Source organism: Corvus kubaryi, unplaced genomic scaffold, assembly GCF_017639235.1.
Source record: "Corvus kubaryi isolate FWS band 111438036 unplaced genomic scaffold, C.kubaryi_AGA036_p1.0 37394, whole genome shotgun sequence".
NCBI lineage: Eukaryota > Metazoa > Chordata > Aves > Passeriformes > Corvidae > Corvus > Corvus kubaryi.
This window is the reverse complement of record NW_024581133.1, coordinates 13,650,192-13,667,891: the sequence shown is the minus strand read 5'-3', so window position 1 is coordinate 13,667,891 and position 17,700 is coordinate 13,650,192. Positions and strand designations below refer to the sequence as shown.

The 17,700-nt window shown below is 38.3% G+C and overlaps 1 protein-coding gene across 6 annotated transcripts in view; it reads right to left on the bottom strand.

Moving 5' to 3' along the window:
• LOC121669888 (myocardial zonula adherens protein) overlaps window positions 1–17,700 on the bottom strand; it is a 54,981-nt gene that overhangs the window by 16,833 nt on the left and 20,448 nt on the right. For all 6 annotated transcript variants that reach the window (XM_042039466.1, XM_042039467.1, XM_042039470.1 and 3 more), the window contains exons 5-10: window positions 16,061–16,174; window positions 15,063–15,215; window positions 12,136–12,261; window positions 11,150–11,278; window positions 9,292–9,377; window positions 7,061–7,166 (exon numbers count right to left, since the gene is read on the bottom strand). In XM_042039466.1, coding sequence (XP_041895400.1) covers window positions 7,061–7,166; window positions 9,292–9,377; window positions 11,150–11,278; window positions 12,136–12,261; window positions 15,063–15,215; window positions 16,061–16,174 — 714 coding nt within the window. The remainder of the gene's footprint in view (window positions 1–7,060; window positions 7,167–9,291; window positions 9,378–11,149; window positions 11,279–12,135; window positions 12,262–15,062; window positions 15,216–16,060; window positions 16,175–17,700) is intronic.

Genomic DNA, 17,700 nt, shown 5'->3' with positions numbered 1-17,700 from the left:
GTACAGCTTGCATTTCACATACCCACTGCAATTTCTAATGATCTGAATCAGTCCAACATGGAATGTGAATCATCCTGAATTTATCCATTGACTCAGGATTAATATGGTCATGCACTTCTTTTTAAGCTCTCTCATCCTTTTTTCCACCCTACTACTGTTACCACCCCTATGCTTTTGCCTCCTTCTGAAACTTTGAGGTCATTTCTCAAACTGCTTCAATCTTCCCACTGTCACTTTATCTTGCTGCATCTCCCAGAACATTCAATTCTTCTTGTCCATCCCATCAATGAAGATCTCTTTCTTTCTCACTGCTGCACCTTATATAGAGTCTCCAAATACCAAACAATTGTCACAGTACTTGAATGGGCTGTGTAAATACTTTCTAGGAGGAGCTGCACTTCTGACTTTCTCCTGCACCATCAAGCAACTAAACTTTGCTTCACTAAGATGGAAAGTGAGATATAAGAGTCAACAGCATTAAACTGATCTTGTGGACAGAATACCTAAGAAGAACAGTCAGGAAGAGAATTGGAGAATTCAAGACCTAAAAGGAAGAGTCTCTAAAGAAATGCTGGATATGTGAGTAGCGGTATTAGAATGAAAAGTCAACAGAATTACTAAGCTACTAAAGCAGAAGGAAAAAGCATCTTGAGAAAAAACTAAAATTGTGTTTAAATGTAGAGCCTTTATAAAGAAAGCCTGAAATAGGAAACTTTATTTTATTCTGTGTAACTCAGACACAGATTTGGAGGCATTAAACTACACAGTGATCTCCTGGATTGGAACAGACCCAGCTATTAGGTAAACACAGTCAACATTTACCACTTGATAGTATTATCCATTAGTTTAAAATATTTATCAGGACGCAGTTTTAATATATGTAAGTATCATATTACTCAAGTATGCTTATATTTTCCTTATTCATCTACCATTAATGGATTGGGCATCAGTAACACCAATACAAGAGACGTGAACAAATTGGTCATAAATATGACTACACAGAACAAACACATGCTACACAGCATGCACAAAACAAGACAGATGACACATTGTAACATCAGCCTGAACTCTCAGAGGTAATTGCTGTACAAGGAAAACAGGATTTTCCCCAGTCCAGTATTTCACTGGACCTTAACTGGTATTTATGAGAGGCTAGACAAGTGTTGAAATTTTTTCAGGGAGAATAATACAGTAAATAGGAATGAGCACCTTTGCCTTTTAATCCTCCTTAAATCATGTGAGCAACTTATCAATACTTTTTGTATTTTAAAATTCACATTGCACTTACAGAAAAAGTAACAACTGATTGATTTAGGTTAATGCACCAACATAGAGACCTTCCTAAATGAATGAGCTCTATGAACGCATTATGCCAGTGGTTGATGTCCACATATGGCTAAAGCAGAGGCTGGCATATCCTAATGAGTTACAGACATTGGCTCATTGTCTGCACATCACCCACCTCGTTAAGCACTACCTTAGTAATGGGCAAGTTTTCTAATTAATGACTCGGCCTGGCAATTCCCAGCTGAAAGTGCTGATGTTATGCATATATAAACACTCTCACCAAACACCAGCAGTGCTTCTACCTCTGCCAATAGATAAGCAATGTACTGCTTGCTTAAGTCCACTGAGGAATGCCAAACGCTTGTATTGGGGAGGGGTGGAGGAGGGTGTGGCAAGTTATTCGTGTTCTGTCCTTTATCTTCTTCCTCAAATCTCCCAAGGTGGGTTTCTCTTTCTACATTTCTCGTTCTGCATTTTTGTTGTTGTTTTGTTTTTATGGTAGGTACTATGCAGTGCAGATTTTGGTTAACCAAAGTTTGGCATCTGTTGTTGGTAATTCCATCTTGTCCTCCTCTGTGCTTCTGTGTGGCTTCTTTTACTTGACCTTGAAACTGTTCTTCCATATTCAAAGAGGGAAAATTCTCTGTATATCTGAAGTTGGACTGTCTTGATACAGATGTTTTCAGATGGTCAAGTCTTTTGTGGAAAAATTTCTTCTTTTATACCCCATTTGTGCAATACAAAATATCTTCTGCATTTGGGATATCATTTGCTCATTAGCACTTTTTCCTTTCATGCAAGTATCTTCCCCGACAGAACAGGAGACAGCTTCTCCCTGGTGTCTGCTCACCATTTATTATCCAACGAATCTGAGACTAAAGCTGGAGAACAGCTCATGGGCCATGACCTAGAGACAGTTCAATTCAGTAGTTAGGGGAATTTCACGTGAAATCTGAGTTCTGTAGATAAGTTCTTGGCATGAAATCAAATATCCTTTTTTCTTCAGACCCCTTCAGAACAGCTTCCTATATCTGCATCAACCCCCTCGTCTTGCTTACAAAATGTAAATGCTTATTTCCTTCCCTCTCCTGCTTCTCAACAATGAAACATTACATATAAAATTAGCTTATTGTGCAATGAAATTGCATCCATTTCAAAGTGAATTGCACAAATCTCAGAACTAAACCTCTCTTAAATCTCTCCAGGTTTGAAATTGAGATCAAGCCACAAAATAATTATTTTGTTAATTTAAAATCAAATTTTTTTGTATTTGTTTTGTATTTCATTTATCTTACATGACAGTTTCATTTCCTACCCTGGCAGATCAACAGGATGAACTGGTTGACCCTATCAGATAGATAGATACTCAGAAGAGAAGCTTTTACCCCTCTCACAGAACAAGAGCAATTTCAACCCTGAAGGAAACAATGTGGTAGCAGCTTCCCATGCCCTGCTGTGGTGCCTCTGTGTCTGCATCTGCCTGCCCAGTCCCATCTCTGCAGGGGAAAGTCCTTAGTGGAAGGGCCTGAAGTTTGTGTGCCTCTGCCTTTCACCTGAATTTCCCTGCAAATTCTTCCTCTCATCAAACTGTCTTTTTCCTGGATTGTCTTTGCAAGTCTCTCTCTGCCCAGCCATACTTTGAGATAGCGGCAAAGGCTAAAAAATCTCTGAGCTTTGGGTGACCCACTCTGGCCATCTGTCTCTCCTCACTTGTTTTTTGAAAGCCTGCAATGTACAAATAGCATGAGAAAAGGGCTGGGTTTCTAAACACCTGCCAGATACAAGTCCTGCACTTTTAACTGCCAGCGTTTCATATCAAATGTACTACACTAAGCAGTGAGCAAATAGATTTGTATAACAAACAAGTTCAGCACATGGATGAATCTGTCAGCCATAAATCATCTGCAGTCTCTCTTTAATGAGAACATGAGGCTTTAAGACTATGCAGGATAAGTTTCTGCTCAGCTGGTGCACTAATGGGCAGCAATTTTTTGCTCTCATAGAAAAGTATCCCCATGAGGATGAAAAATGTGTGTGCATGAGAGCTAACACACAGAGATATTGAAAGTCTGACTCCAGCAAACTTCCATTTTATTTCTTCCATTTATTTTTCTTCTGAAAGTTATTTTCTGTGCTCCTGTTTAATTTATGACTGGTTTAACTAGATCAAGTTGAAAAAGGTTCTATTAATACCTGAGATGGAAGGATTTCTTTTAAGAGGAAAAAAATTAGAAGCAAATTATTTCTTTGCTAAGGAGTATAAGCACACTGAATTGTGAGTGTCCTTCTCTGCCTGGGCTCAATTCCCTAGATCATATAAACACTGCATTCAGTGCCAACATGATGAGACTTATGAAGAGGAAGGTGTTAATACTCTTTCCCTCCATGGCCTCCTACATTTGGTGCCTCTCTGCCAGCATCCCCTTTTATGCCTAAGTTAGGATTGACCACCACCTCCTAACACTTTTTTAAATGCCATCAAAACAGCATCAGAGGTGTTAGAGCTGCCTGCTGCATCAGAAAACTCCACTATAAAGTTTCTCTTTCACTTCGTCCTGACTGCTTGCTGTTCTTTTATAGAATGTCTTGCATCTGTCACTTGCAAATGATCCATCATCTTTCCCAAGAAGGGCTTAAGAGCAATCTATTTTGGGATTTTTTTCAGCCAGGAGATTCATCTCAGTACTTGTCCAACTTTGACAATTCTCCATATGAGTTTGAAGCAGTATATCTTGTTTGTTCAGCATCCCTTTGAAGTGATGTTAATTTCTCCAATTTCTCTGAATTGGAGATTGTAACAGCATAAACTCGTTGTGATTTACACTGGAAGAATAAACCCCTTATTTATACTTCAGATCTGTGTCCAATACATGATGATTAATACTAAATAAATCTCATCCTGCAGTCAAGCAAGTATAGGCTTTCTCACCTAGCAGCTCATAGAGTAGCTCTGTTCCAGCTTCCAACAAAAGCACTGCTGATAATTTTGACTACTTCTTTTCCTTCCACTTCTCTCCTGAGTTTCAAAACCACATGTCAGAACCACGACACCAGGTTAGCCTGTTCTCACTCTGCTGTCATGCCACAGAGAAGCTAAGAGTTTCAGAAAGAAAGATTTCTAGCTTTTGAATTACTTGATTATTCTTTCTCAATTATTTAAATGCAAGTTATCAATATCATTATAATACCCTCATAAACCCTAAGATGGCATGTTATTTTACAGATACCAGCCATGAAAATACTGCAATAATGAGTAACATGACAGGTTTTCATTGCACTTTTCTTGCTATTCCTTGCCATTAAATCCTGCAATCAGTTAAATTTAGTGTAGGGAGGATGTGTGTTTAAATATACCCTGATGAACATGTCTTCCGGGACTTAAATAGTAGTGCAATCTTCCCTATTTACTCCAGCAGATATTTTTAGTGCTGCTGCTCACTAGTTTTTAACCTAACTTCAGAACAGACTCTTCAGATAGCTTTGCTTTTCAATATTTTCATTGCCAGTTTCTCAGCTTCTATGGCATAGTTAGTGAGTGCTTGCTTAAAATGAGCCAAAAAATACTTATCTAATGTTACGTAGAGAAGACCACAAAATCATGAAAAGCACCACATGCTTGGATAGTTGAGGGCATACATATCTACAATGCTTTTTCTCTTGCCCCATGGTGAACAGCTACTCTTCTCTACATTATTAAAGCTGCTATTTTTAGGCCTTTAATTAAGAGTCCAGTTTAAAATAGCGCATGCCAACTATATTGTGGATATTTTCTTGAACACAGTACAAACACAGCAACAAATAGCACGAAATTAAAAAGCAAAGCCCCAAACATTAAATGCCTGATGTACTTGGTACCACCTGACCTGATCAAACCTCTGGTACAGGAGTCTTTAGCTACCTCATTAGTGAAAATACAGATGTAGCTACAGATGTTCATGCCGTTCTCAAGGAAGCTGAATTAAAAATTAGAACACACAAGGACTAAAGGAGAGAGCAAAAATATTTACCCTATGGTTATGTGGCAGTCAAGGACTGATAGAGGTTTAACTGAATCTGAAGAGCAGGCAGTCAGACAGCAGTTAGAAGCAGACATGTTTGACAATTAAGTAGTGACTTGGTCACCTAACACTCATTAAATAGGATAACCAGATGATCTAGATGGGCTTTCTGTGTATATGAAGGCACCAACAGAGATTCATTACAAGGAATCAGCAAGCTAAACTCACCCATTAAATCTAATATTTATGATATCATAATCATTGGCTCAGGCTTTGTATGTGGTTTTATTCCAAAACAAAACATGGAGTGGAAAGGATTTGTTTTACCAATGCAGCCCACTAGAGGTCAACTAGCAGTTTAAAACACGTTTAGTAATAAAGGGCAAAATTTAGGCCACCATCCTCATATATTACTATAATCATTCAAGGTGCCACATGTATAACAAATCCTTTAGAACTTTTTTGTTTAGAAGACACAGAAAAAACCTCATAATACAATGTCTGGTGAACACAGATACAAAACAGATTAAATAACTGTTCCCATAATGAGGGGTTTTTGTACCATTTGCACCGCCACACCATAATCCATTAATTAGATGGATTGGATTATTAGACTGAAGAAATTTTCCTTAATAGACTATCATGGTATAAAAACTGTTAGTTCAGTTTTAGACCAGCTATGATGCTTGAAAACAGTGATAATGGCAAACTAAACTAAAACCAAAACCTCAAGACTTGACGTGTCTGTTATGACTTTAATCCTTCTGTGTAAAAAACACTTAGTATCACACATCTGATCATACAGAAGGACTACATCAGAATCTTATAAAACAAAGCAGATACACATAATTACATATAAATACATACTTGACAAAAACGGAACAGCTCCATGTCTAATCAGAAATCCTGCAATAGCACATTGTGAATGCAGAAAGAATGCCTTAGATTTGAGTGGTTTCTAAATATTTGATATTTTGAATATATGATGTCCAGATACAAATCAAAGATATCTCATGAATGCCTATCCTCTGTGCAGTAGGAAGGCTCATCTAAACAGAGCTGTCAGTCTGCTTTGTAAAGCTCCAATATAAACTTATCTATTTCCCACGTCATTCTTTCCACTTGGAGAAACAGAAATGTTTGCAATTACAGCCTTCTGACTGCAAAAGTTTCCTGACACATAAGTAGCCTGTAACCTAAAGCATCTATCCAGCAAAATTCCACTTAAAATTTTGCAGGAAATGGTATCCGCTAAGATGGTGTCCCCAGACCAGGGTAAGAAGAGATGAGCAGTGAAAAACTGTGCTTACTCACCTATTTCTGTGAGGAATCACATTAAAAAAACAAAAAAACCCAAACAAAATCCCCCCCCAAACTAAAACAACAGAACAATAAAGGTCAGTTTTTGCCTTCCACTTCTGTACAGGAGGGAGACCCTTCATGACTAGACTGCATTGTGTCAGCAGGTACCCTCTGAATAGTTCAAATTGAGCCAGAAGTTGTATGTTGCATTTCCTGAACACCCTTGAAGAAGTAAAGAATTAGTGTCAGCCTAAAGATCACGTATATAAAAGTGATCTTTATACTTATATAAAAGTATAAAACCCATAGCCACTGGATTAAACTGCTTTCATCTACTGTTTTGCTGGCTCCAGATGCTTAACTCAACTTCCACTGTAACTAAGGTGGCATAAGGCAATTGCACAAACACAGTTCTCTTTGGATTATGTACTAAAAGAATCAGTGCTCCTCAAAGACGTTTTACTACACCTCACCTCCTCAACCATATGCTTGACTTTCTTCTGTTGGCAGTGGACCATGTCATCCAGATGCTTGATCCGCTCTCTCAGGCTGGCCGCTACCTCCTCCAAATGCTGCGACCTGGCAAAACATGCAAGAACCAAACCTGTAAGTGGGGAGCTATGCAGTGTAAGCAGAACAAGAACAACCCCCATAATCCACCATAAATCAGGGCAGGCAAGTCAAATTGCACTGACAGATGTCAAATTGTCCAAAGTACATTTTAATGTGATCTTAGTCTAAGTGGCCGTCTCCACCCAATTCAACTCACCTTTGTCTTGCATACTGACATGCTTAGTCAGAGCCTGAAATGCTGACAATTAAACAATGTGACAAAACTCATCTCAAGATGTGTTTTCCTTTAAGTGAAAGGCTTTTAGACAACTAGATCTTTAGCTTCAGAGAGACACATTTAGCCTGACTTACTACTACCTGCAAATATTTTGGAAATGTATGCTAAACAAAAGCCAGGAAGCTTTCAAAGCTGTCTTACTGCAGGGGAGCCTTGAGTCAAGAATTTGGCAGAGCTGCCAACAGCAGCACAATGCTAACTGGAATAGCATTAACTCCTCAACAGTCAGCAAGAATGCTATAAATGGTTTAAATTTGTGCATACAACTCTTCAGATAGATTCTGCATTTCTTCAGATCTGTTTAATACAGAAAGTGAACACCCACAGAACTCCTGCCACAAGTTGGTTTTCAGCTTGTCAGAAAAGTAGCTTTAGAATATACAAGGAAACAGGAGTGAAGCTTTTCCGTAAGTTTTTGTCTCTTTGGCCATGGGAGTCTCCATATTTATCTGAATGTCCAATTCTTAAAATTTGTCAAAGAAAGCAATTACTTGCTTACAAAATAAACTGCTGTACTCTTAGGTTCAGGACTGGACAGAATTTGAGAACGGGAAGAGGGGAATCAAAAACAAAAAGGCTTTTTTCATCTTGACCTGTGCACAGCAGAAAAAAAACCTGTTAAAGAGAAAAACCATTCTAAGACAAAGCAGCAGATGGCAAACTGTAAGACATGATTCCAGTGAATGACTGAATTGTATGCTCTTTCACCCCCAAAAGAGTCTCCATTAACTGTGAAGTACTCTGCAGAAATGTAACTGCAGCACTTGGACAAGGACTCAAAAAATTCAAGGCACTGCTGCTGGTTTTTCAATTGTGCATATTAAGGTCTCACAAAACTTTAATTTATATTGTGATTGCAATTATAGCACATATTTTGTATCTCATTGGAAGATTCAGGATCTTAAGCATTTAGAGCAATAGAGAAACGGAACAGACATCCTTTCTAAGGTGGAGCACAAGTGTCTGATAAGGTACAGACAGGTAAAGACAACTTAAGAACAAACCAGCATCATCTGAACATAGATTCATTGCTTGCACAGCATAGATTGCAACTGTGAGCTTGCTTGCATTGCATGAATTCCTGCCTGAACATTGCCTTTACCCTTTTTACTGCAGTGTAACTTTTCACACTGAAAAGGATTCACTGAAGCGAGAAGGGTCTGTGTTATTCAGGGGTAAAGGAAACCAGCAATTATCTTTCATCTCCATATTCTATGTTGCATGCAAGTGACATCTGTTCACTTTAAGCTATTATTTTAACAGGCTGCTGCGAAAAGCCATTCTTATCCTGGAACCAGAGAAGCTGGTCACTGATCAATACAAGGCACTGAGAAGCTCTCAGCAGGGACCTCCTTTTATGTTTATGCTTCCCAAAGAACAGCAGGATGCCCAAAGCCTTAAAACTAAATTTCTGGGTGCCACAGAACCATAAGTAGTAATCAAGTACAATTATTCAGTCTCTGGTTATAATTCATCTTTACCCACTCAAGCAGTGTCATATAAACCTTTGAGCTTAGATAGTGAAAGTATTCATAGTCAGGATTATAGTCCTCTAAATTTGAGAATACAGATTTAAGAAAAATGCAAGCCACAGATATGTCACAGCTTGTTCCATCTACAATGGACTCTACACATTTGCAAACTTTTCAGAAAAGATGCATGAAGGTGGTCTTTGTCACAAAAATTAATTGTCTTGATATTTTACACATAAATAAACCTACATTCAGATGGACAATCCCTACCGGACTGCAGTTTTAAAGTCAGAAAAGGCAAAATTCAGATGTCTTCAAAAACAAAGAAACCCCTAAAGTTTCCTAGCAATACTAAAAGTTCCACAGACAAGTCATATCTCACCTTTCACTGTCGGAGTTGTTTTCAGATTTTGCTCCAGATATTTGTAGTTCATTTAATTCAAGTTGTTTTTGCAGCTGGTGACGTTCCTAAACAAGAAAAGTTATCTTTCAGTTCTCCGTGTATCAAAATGTAAAGGCTTCACAAACCATATGTCATTGCAATTCAAAGCATCATTTGTGAAATTAAAATAGAAACTGATTAAACAAAATTCATGTATTTCCTATTGCCAAGGAGCACAGAATACATAATAATAAAATCAATTTCCCAGCCATGCATGGAAATAAGATCACTTTTCAATTTTCTATTTGAAGATATACGGCTGTACTTGAAACTCAATTTTTTTCAATAAAAAGATGAGTCATCAAAATCTTTAACTACATAAATGTCAAATTGTCCATGTTATCACTCCAAAAAGATCTCCCAATCCAAGGCTGAGATAAAAGGTATTGCTGCATTTTCTTCCCCCAGAGTATTCCTGTTTATTTTTAAGTGCCACCAGCACAGTGCTTGTGAAGATCTATGAGGACTTGGGGACTGAGTCAAAACAAGTTAGCAGAGAAGTAAGTGTGTTATCCACTTTAATGGGAATTTAAGAGCCATTCAGTCTCACTGGGTGAATATCAGCCAGATAAGAGCAGACTAAATAACTAATGTGAAGGAACTCATCTGTACTTGTGAACTATACTGGAATCCTACATTCACTGCATAATACTTAAAAGTTGTAGGCTGAAGCCCAGATGAAGTTAATGGAGCCACTACAGGGGCATATTAAGCTGAGTAATTTCAGTGTAATCACTAATTCTACTAATGGATTTTCAAGCATTAGATAAAAGGGACTCAATGCACATTAGACTAACCAGTCAAGCCAGCAAGACCGACTTATAAAAACCTATTTCTCAGTAGACACCGATATTAAATATGTACTACACTAAAGTAAAATTGGTGAAAAAAACCACTTCATTTGTAAGAGCAGAAGATTTTATTCCTTCCACTGACTAAAACACTCTCTGCTCCTGTATTTGAGATAGTGAGGCACGAATCTTTAAAGATAATGAGATGCCCGCTATTGAATGAAATGAGAAATGCCAAAGTACATCCAAGACTATTTCATAGCCATGGCAGCCAAGGCTGCACTTGAGCTTCACATTCCCCAGGAACTCCTCCTTGTTGGTGAGAACAAGGTCCAGAACAGCACTTCTCCTCACTGGCTCCTCTAGCAACTGGAGAAGGAAGTTATCATCAACACATTCCAGGAACCTGGATTACTTATGCTCTTCAGTGTTGTCCCTCCAAATGATGTCAGGGTAGTTGAAAATCCCCATGAGGACCTCTTGTGAACAAGAGGCTGCTCCCATTGTCTGTAAAGGGTCTCATCCTTTTAGTATTCCTGGCTGAGTGGCCCCCACTCTAATGTCACCTGTCCCTGCCCTCCCTTTAATCCTGACCTACAGGTTCTCCATCAGCTTCTCACTTATCCCCAGATGGAGCTTTGTTCACTCCACAGACCTACCACAACAACATTTCTAAGAGACTCTGGGTCATTTATGATTATTACTTGATTAGACCATTAAGGGACACTGAATGGTTTTTAAATTCTCTCTTTAAAATAATGGCTCACTTCCTAAATAAATGCTGACACCTTAGCCCTGTAAGGACCACCAGAAAGCCAGAACCACCTCCTAATCACAGTTGTCTCAATGGCAGTCCAGGTGCATTTACTGATACAAATACAGTAACTAAGATCCAAACAGCAATGGTATTGTCACTGAGCAGGCAACTGAGCAGCAGAACAACAAGAAGTGAAATATCCTCCATACACTTGTGAGTTTCCTTTCAAGGCAGCAATCAGCTCTCATACCTCTTCCATGCGTTCAATCAGCCGGTCCAGCTCACCAATCCTCTGGTCTTTCTCCTGTATGCTTGTTTCTGTAATCTGCATCTTCTTATTTGCCTCTTCAATAGCCTTCAGAAGACGATTTGTTTCCTCCTACAAGTAAGAACATTTACAGTCACATTGGCATCTAATATATTAATGAGGAATATTTATTTCTCTTTTTGGCTACACAGCCCGGCTAAGAGCTCTTAAAGAGCTCAAAGCTTCTCACTACACCTACTCAGAAATCTGGAAGACCTGTGACCCTAAATGTGAATTACATAGAGCAAAGGGTTTGGGGTACTTTGAAATACACTGATATTAGTAAAGAGTCATTATGACAATCCAAGAGAAACTTTTACCCATTTCTTAGATAGCTAATTTCCCTTCTGAGGATGCTGTTAAGTAACAGCATAAGAAAAATATGCTGCTGCAAAAGACAGCTTTTCAAACACCACAGTTAGCCATGTTCAGCTTTGTACTTTCCTCACATGTAAAGCAATACAAATAAAAAGGAGCATCTATCTTTAATCTCCATCATTATCTGACTCTATCATTTTAAAAAATGCAATAACTGACTGTTCATAGAAAGGTTAAACTTGGGGGTGGAGGGGAATTGGGGGACAGGAGAGTTCTTGCTCCAGTAGTATCCAGTGAAGTTGTTCCCTTTCTTCTTCTTAAACTGTCACTTAAAATTGGACATTGTATTTTCCTTTTTTAGAGAATCAGAAGTTAAAAAAACCTACTTACTCTATTTCAGATTTTTAAATCTACATTATTATCTGACATTCCTATGTTTGAATACAAATTTTTCTTAGTCCTACAACCCCAAAAGTTTGGAAAGCTTAGTAACTATGGCACAACTAGTCACAGAGACAGAAGTGAAGGAATACACATCAACTCCGGAGTATGAAGCAATTGAGGAATGACACCCAAGCTAAGCACCACTCTTACAGACTGGCTATACATACTAGGAGCATTTCTTTCTCAGCCTTATGTTTCTGTTCCTCTTCTCGCATTTTTTCCTCATACTGACTATACAGCTTTCTTGTCATCTCTCTCATGACTTCAGCATTGGCTTCCTGTGATGATTCCACCTATGAGAGAGGAAGGTTGACCCATCAGTAAGTACAGTATTGCTGGCAGCAGGAGACAGAGAGTTCACATGATGAGAAAATATGAGTTTGAAGTTTAGCTCCACCTTGTTATAAATCTGACATTGCAAAAGTAGATTTCCATTTCCATCAAGACCATTTACAGCATTCTGCCAGTATTCACATAATTTGAATCTGTAGAAGTTACTGTTCCATCAAGTTCCATGTTGTCTGAATTCAGCTCATTTAGTCATTGCTTATCCAAGACCAGGCCATGCCTCTTTTACTGAACCTTTCCATAACAGCCTCCAAGTCACTTGGTTTATTTCCCCATTGAAATATTATCTCCCCCCATTCTACTGAAGCATAGACTAGAGATGGACTATCTTCAACTCCTGTTTTTAAATGACCATGAACACTCAAAGCAACACTTTATTGCAGTTCCCTCCCTGCTCTCTCTTGGTTTTTCACATTCTGCTCTTTGTGTAGGCATAAGAACAAGGATAACCATGCAACAAAGCAATCAAACTTAAAATCAACATTCTCAGGTGTGTGGAAGGGTTAATTTTTAACAACAGAACCAGAAACTTTACTAGAACTACAGGGAAGAGGGCAGAATGGTAATTCAGAGACAGGATTTCCTGCTGTTGGCTGAAAACACTGACTGAACCACACCCTCAGCAATTAAACACCAGATAGGATATTCACAGCTTAAACCCATCTACTATGTAAACCACAATAAAAGTGAAGTAAAACAGCTAGTCCAGGACTTAGTTCTCTTCCAAGAGATGCTATGAATCAGCCCATGGTATAGTGAAATGCTGTGGATGCTACAAAAGTGACAGGAAGAGGAGGAATTAAGTGTTCCCTGCTGATCACCACACTTAACACAAAATAGGGAGTTCTGATGATTAAGGTTTTGGGTTGGATTTTTTTTTCTATTTCAAGGACCGAAAGGTTTAGTAAACCCTTGGGTTCATTGTGCATGGTAGAAACCAGCTTGTTTAGCATACTGCATTTTATTCTTTGAAAAGGGATGAGCTCTGAAGGACTCCACTTGTACTGCAATTGTGTCCTTTGTCATCTCACCTAGGCCAACCCTGGGGCACAGGTAGTGCGTGCACTTTAGGAGAGGGTGTGGAGTTAAATGAACCTTCCACATTTCAGGAAGCCTGAAAGAATTGTACCATTTAGAGAAAGCCAATTATCAAACCCCAGATTCCTTAAGATACACTGAACTGGAATAGGATCTCTGGCTTTTTATCTCCATCATTCCTTTCCTTACACCTTGAGCAATAAGGACAGTAAAAGCAAGAGTAAAAAAGTAGATGTATCAGGGCATCTGTTATAATATGCTTAAGCAACATCTCCACTCTAAGTTGTTACTGATGTATGAATAAACCAAACCTCTTTAATAAGTCCCACAGGTGTGTTCTGCACCCAGAATGTCATCATGGTATACAGTAGTTACTGCTTTCCAACACTAACCTCCCAGATTCCAGACCATCCTCTTACATTCACCCCTAGAATGAATTCCCAGATGTCTTGGCACCTTACAGACACATATTTAACTGTCAAAGACAGTAATGAGGTATTTTATTCACTAATTTGGTACTAAAACTGCAAGTTTGAGGGCAAAATTTACACTTTTTCTGTGTAAATGCAGGGCATGTATTCTGCAGAGCTTGACATGCTTGAAGATAAACAAATCCTTATGCATTCCGTTGAACTGAGATGTAAGCTGCAGTTCCCTGTTCTTAGAAACAGACATACCTTTCCCTGACTTGCTGGGGCATGTCCTTAAAATTATAGTGAAGCCCAAATTTCTGGTTTAAAATCCTAATTGCATCATTTTTGCTTCTGTTGCTTGGTTTTTCCCTCTTTTTATTTCCTGCTGACAACAGCAGGTGCAAAATACAGCTACTTTTATAGCCTGCAAAGCTTCACTGTGAGAGGAAAGCAGAATATGAAATGCACTTGTGTTTTCTTGTTTAACCAGTCATCATTAAGCATGACTGCTAGTCACTAGCAAAACAGCCAAAAAGGAACACCTTCTCTGACAAAATTGAACAGGAATACAGCTGCAGTCACCTTAATTTCACAAACTTAACCAAAAAAAATCTGACAAATTCTGATACAGTACTATATCCAAATTAGTCTACTTTGAGCAATTTTAAGAGAGACAAAGCTTCCCAGAAGAAGGGGGGCTGGTGGTGTTTGTTTTATTTGGGATTTTTGTGGGCTTGTTTTTTTTGAGATTACCAGAATACATTTGGCAGATGAGGGGAGAACATGGTCAAGCTTTCTGTCATATTAAACCTTGCATTTCATGTTTTATTCCCTTGCATTTCTCTGAAAGAAATAGCTTAATTCTCTTTTGAAGATGCCTGCTGCTACACCTCATATCTGCTGACCACATACACATAAGACTTAACAGATTACCTATTAAAAATGGTGCAATACCAAAGAAACTCAACACCAAGAAATTAATGTAGCAATGCGGAGAGCTGTAATATTCCTTCACTTAATAGGAATGGACGCTAGTAACCATTTAATGGTTTGAATTTTCACCTGTCAACACCCCTGACTCTTATGTTACATCCCATGTTACGGGAAGACTGCCTGTCGCCAGCTGAGATGCTTTGTTATTAAACCAGTATTGATTCACAGGAATAAGTGAGCTAGAGGACATGATGAGGGCATGAAGAATGAAGAACCCTTTACAAATAAGGCCAAGGAATTCACTTAACATTCACCCAATGCCCTTACTGTGCAGTATTTTTAGGGGAGTTTATATACCACACCTTTAACTTCAGTAACTGATTTTCAATTTGTGCTGTTTCCAGTTGCTTTTGCTTCTCTCTCAGCTTTTCCATAGATTGCTCGTGTGTATATTTTAAATTCCTTATTTGTTCCCTTATATCAGTGTTCTCCAATGTAACATCCACTAGAGTTTTCTAGAAAAAAGAGGCAAACCACATATTAAAAACCAGAAATGATTTGATGAATTAATATAGTCAAGAGATTATGAAACAGCATATTTAAAGAGCTTCCTGATGTATTAATGCAGTGTGAACAGTTTTGCAAGTTTTAACATTTAAAATTATGGCTTTTGTTGTTGCTAGAAGGTATTTCCATGAGAAGTATACTCAGTGAAATCAAGTCCTGGAACACTATTAAAAACAAAAAAAGAAACACGGATACATTTCAGTATGAATAATCTTCCCTCGTCTCCGAGGGCCATGCCATACATATAAAATGCAGCGGGCTGAAAACAACTGCAACATACAAGAAAGGGACATTAAGTGGTTCAGCTCAAATACATGGGAATTTAGAAGTCTTTAAAAAAGAAAATACATTCCCACCTTGTCCCTCCCCCTGCATTTCACAGGTATGTAAAATCTCACAAGTGGCTGGCATCCAAACATGCCACTTCCATTTCTGTTACCAACTGACAGCAGAACTAAGTCAGGAGATGCACCATTTTGCACTATGCAGACCAAATCACATTTTCACCTTAGATCCTTCATAGAGACGTAACTTGTGGTATTAGTCTGCTGCATATCTACATCTCTTTATATCTCCTTATTGTACACTATTTTTTAATGCTTTTTTTTTAAACACAGGAACTTCTGGATCTTTTTTCTTTGTCTCCTAAATTAGGTGCTTTAGATAACCAAGACAGTACTTTATGGTCTTGCTTAGTGGTAGAATCTGTATCTGTCATCCATGTTTTCGGTATGCTTTGATATCCATGCTAGAAAAGGCAGCTGGCAGCTGGGAAGCAGCTATGAAGATGTACCTGCAAGTCTATTGATGCTGATGTCAAGGAGCTGTTCATTTCGCTAAAGCTATCTAAGGCTGCAGCCTGCACTCGCACATGATTCTCTAAGGATTCCTGATGAGCATTTGTCACCTGAGCAAGAAAAAAAAAAAAAGGTTTTATATAGAATAATGATCAAGTTTACCTATTCTTTCCAAGGGAGCTACAGAAGAGAAAGACCCCAAGGTCGTTTTCACAGTATTATGATGCTTAAAATATACAGGCCGCAAAGTATATTCTTGCACCTCACAAACAAACAAACAAAACTTAAAATCCAAATAATCTAACAGAAATAAGGCATGAGCAGCTGAGTTTATTGTTAATCTGCAATCACTGTATAAGCTGTTCTTTTTGAAAGGACAAGAGGACAATTGGCAGCTATTCAGAAAGATTATATATATAGAGTGGGCAGATTGTACAAATTCAGAGCAAAAAGCAGAAGAATGCAAGAAATAAGGAAATCTAGAACTGTGAATTGTAGAAAAGCCTTAATTAAGAAGGAACTGACTAATCAGGTACATAAAGAAGCAACATCAAGAAGACGTAAGGATGAAACAGTACAAAGCAGGGAGGAGAAGCCAGAGAGTTTTGTTCTGTGAAAATTAGTCATTTTGTGTTATGTACACACACACATACTTAAAAACTGAAGGGGGGAAGAAGGCACAAAATGACATTATTCAAGAAGAGACCAAAACCCAAACACTGTAAATAATTATAAATGATCCAGTAATAAAGAGGGAAAGAGTGTTACTAATGGAGGCCAGCCCAGCTCCCATTCTTAGATGGACCAGATTTGTTTCTTGATAAAAACAGAAGAACACCAGGGACTGACAGAGAGGACAAGTGTGTAGTAACCAAGCCATACACAGATTAGGTCAGCATAGGGAGTAGAGGCCAAGTAGTTTCTGTTAACTTTATATAAATGTGTGTTCATGTTAAACAAAAAAAAGCAGACATGCTTTGGATGGATTAAGAAAGTTACAAGATAAGAACTTGTGTGAAGAAGCCCAGAGCAGGATATTGGAAGAGCAAATTTCAAACAATCTTTATGAACAAAAAGTTGTCCTGGAAATTGATAGGATAAAAGCACAGTGATTGAAAGCTGAAGCAAAGAGTATAGAAAGGATTTTAAACAGGATCCGCAAACAGCATGAAAGACAAGAGTTGTGTAAAACCAAAATCAACCCCCAAATAACCAACCAAACAAAAAACTCATTTTATTAGGAAAAACAACACTTGTGCTTCCTTTCAGGCAGTCTAGAGTATTAAAAAAGGGGAAGGATGTCTCCTAATGTGCCATTTTTGTCAGAAGGAAGCTTCATGAACTGCTAATTTGCTGCAGAACTAGATACTCTGTCAGAGCTGGTCAGAAACCCTTAATTAAGGAAGAATTTCTGACTCATGCAGTGTTTCTACTGGTCTGACAGAAGATCTGGAAGTGCAGGATATCATCACTGCTATTCAGTAAAGATCAGCAGCAAAGACAACAAAGCTGACCCTGAATCAGCATTTACCTACATGCACACTGGGGAGGAGAGTGACACTTGCTGGCAGCATTACGACTATTTAACACAGTTTGCAGAAATTGAGTTTTCTCTCTTCCTCTCAAGTTAGGGGGA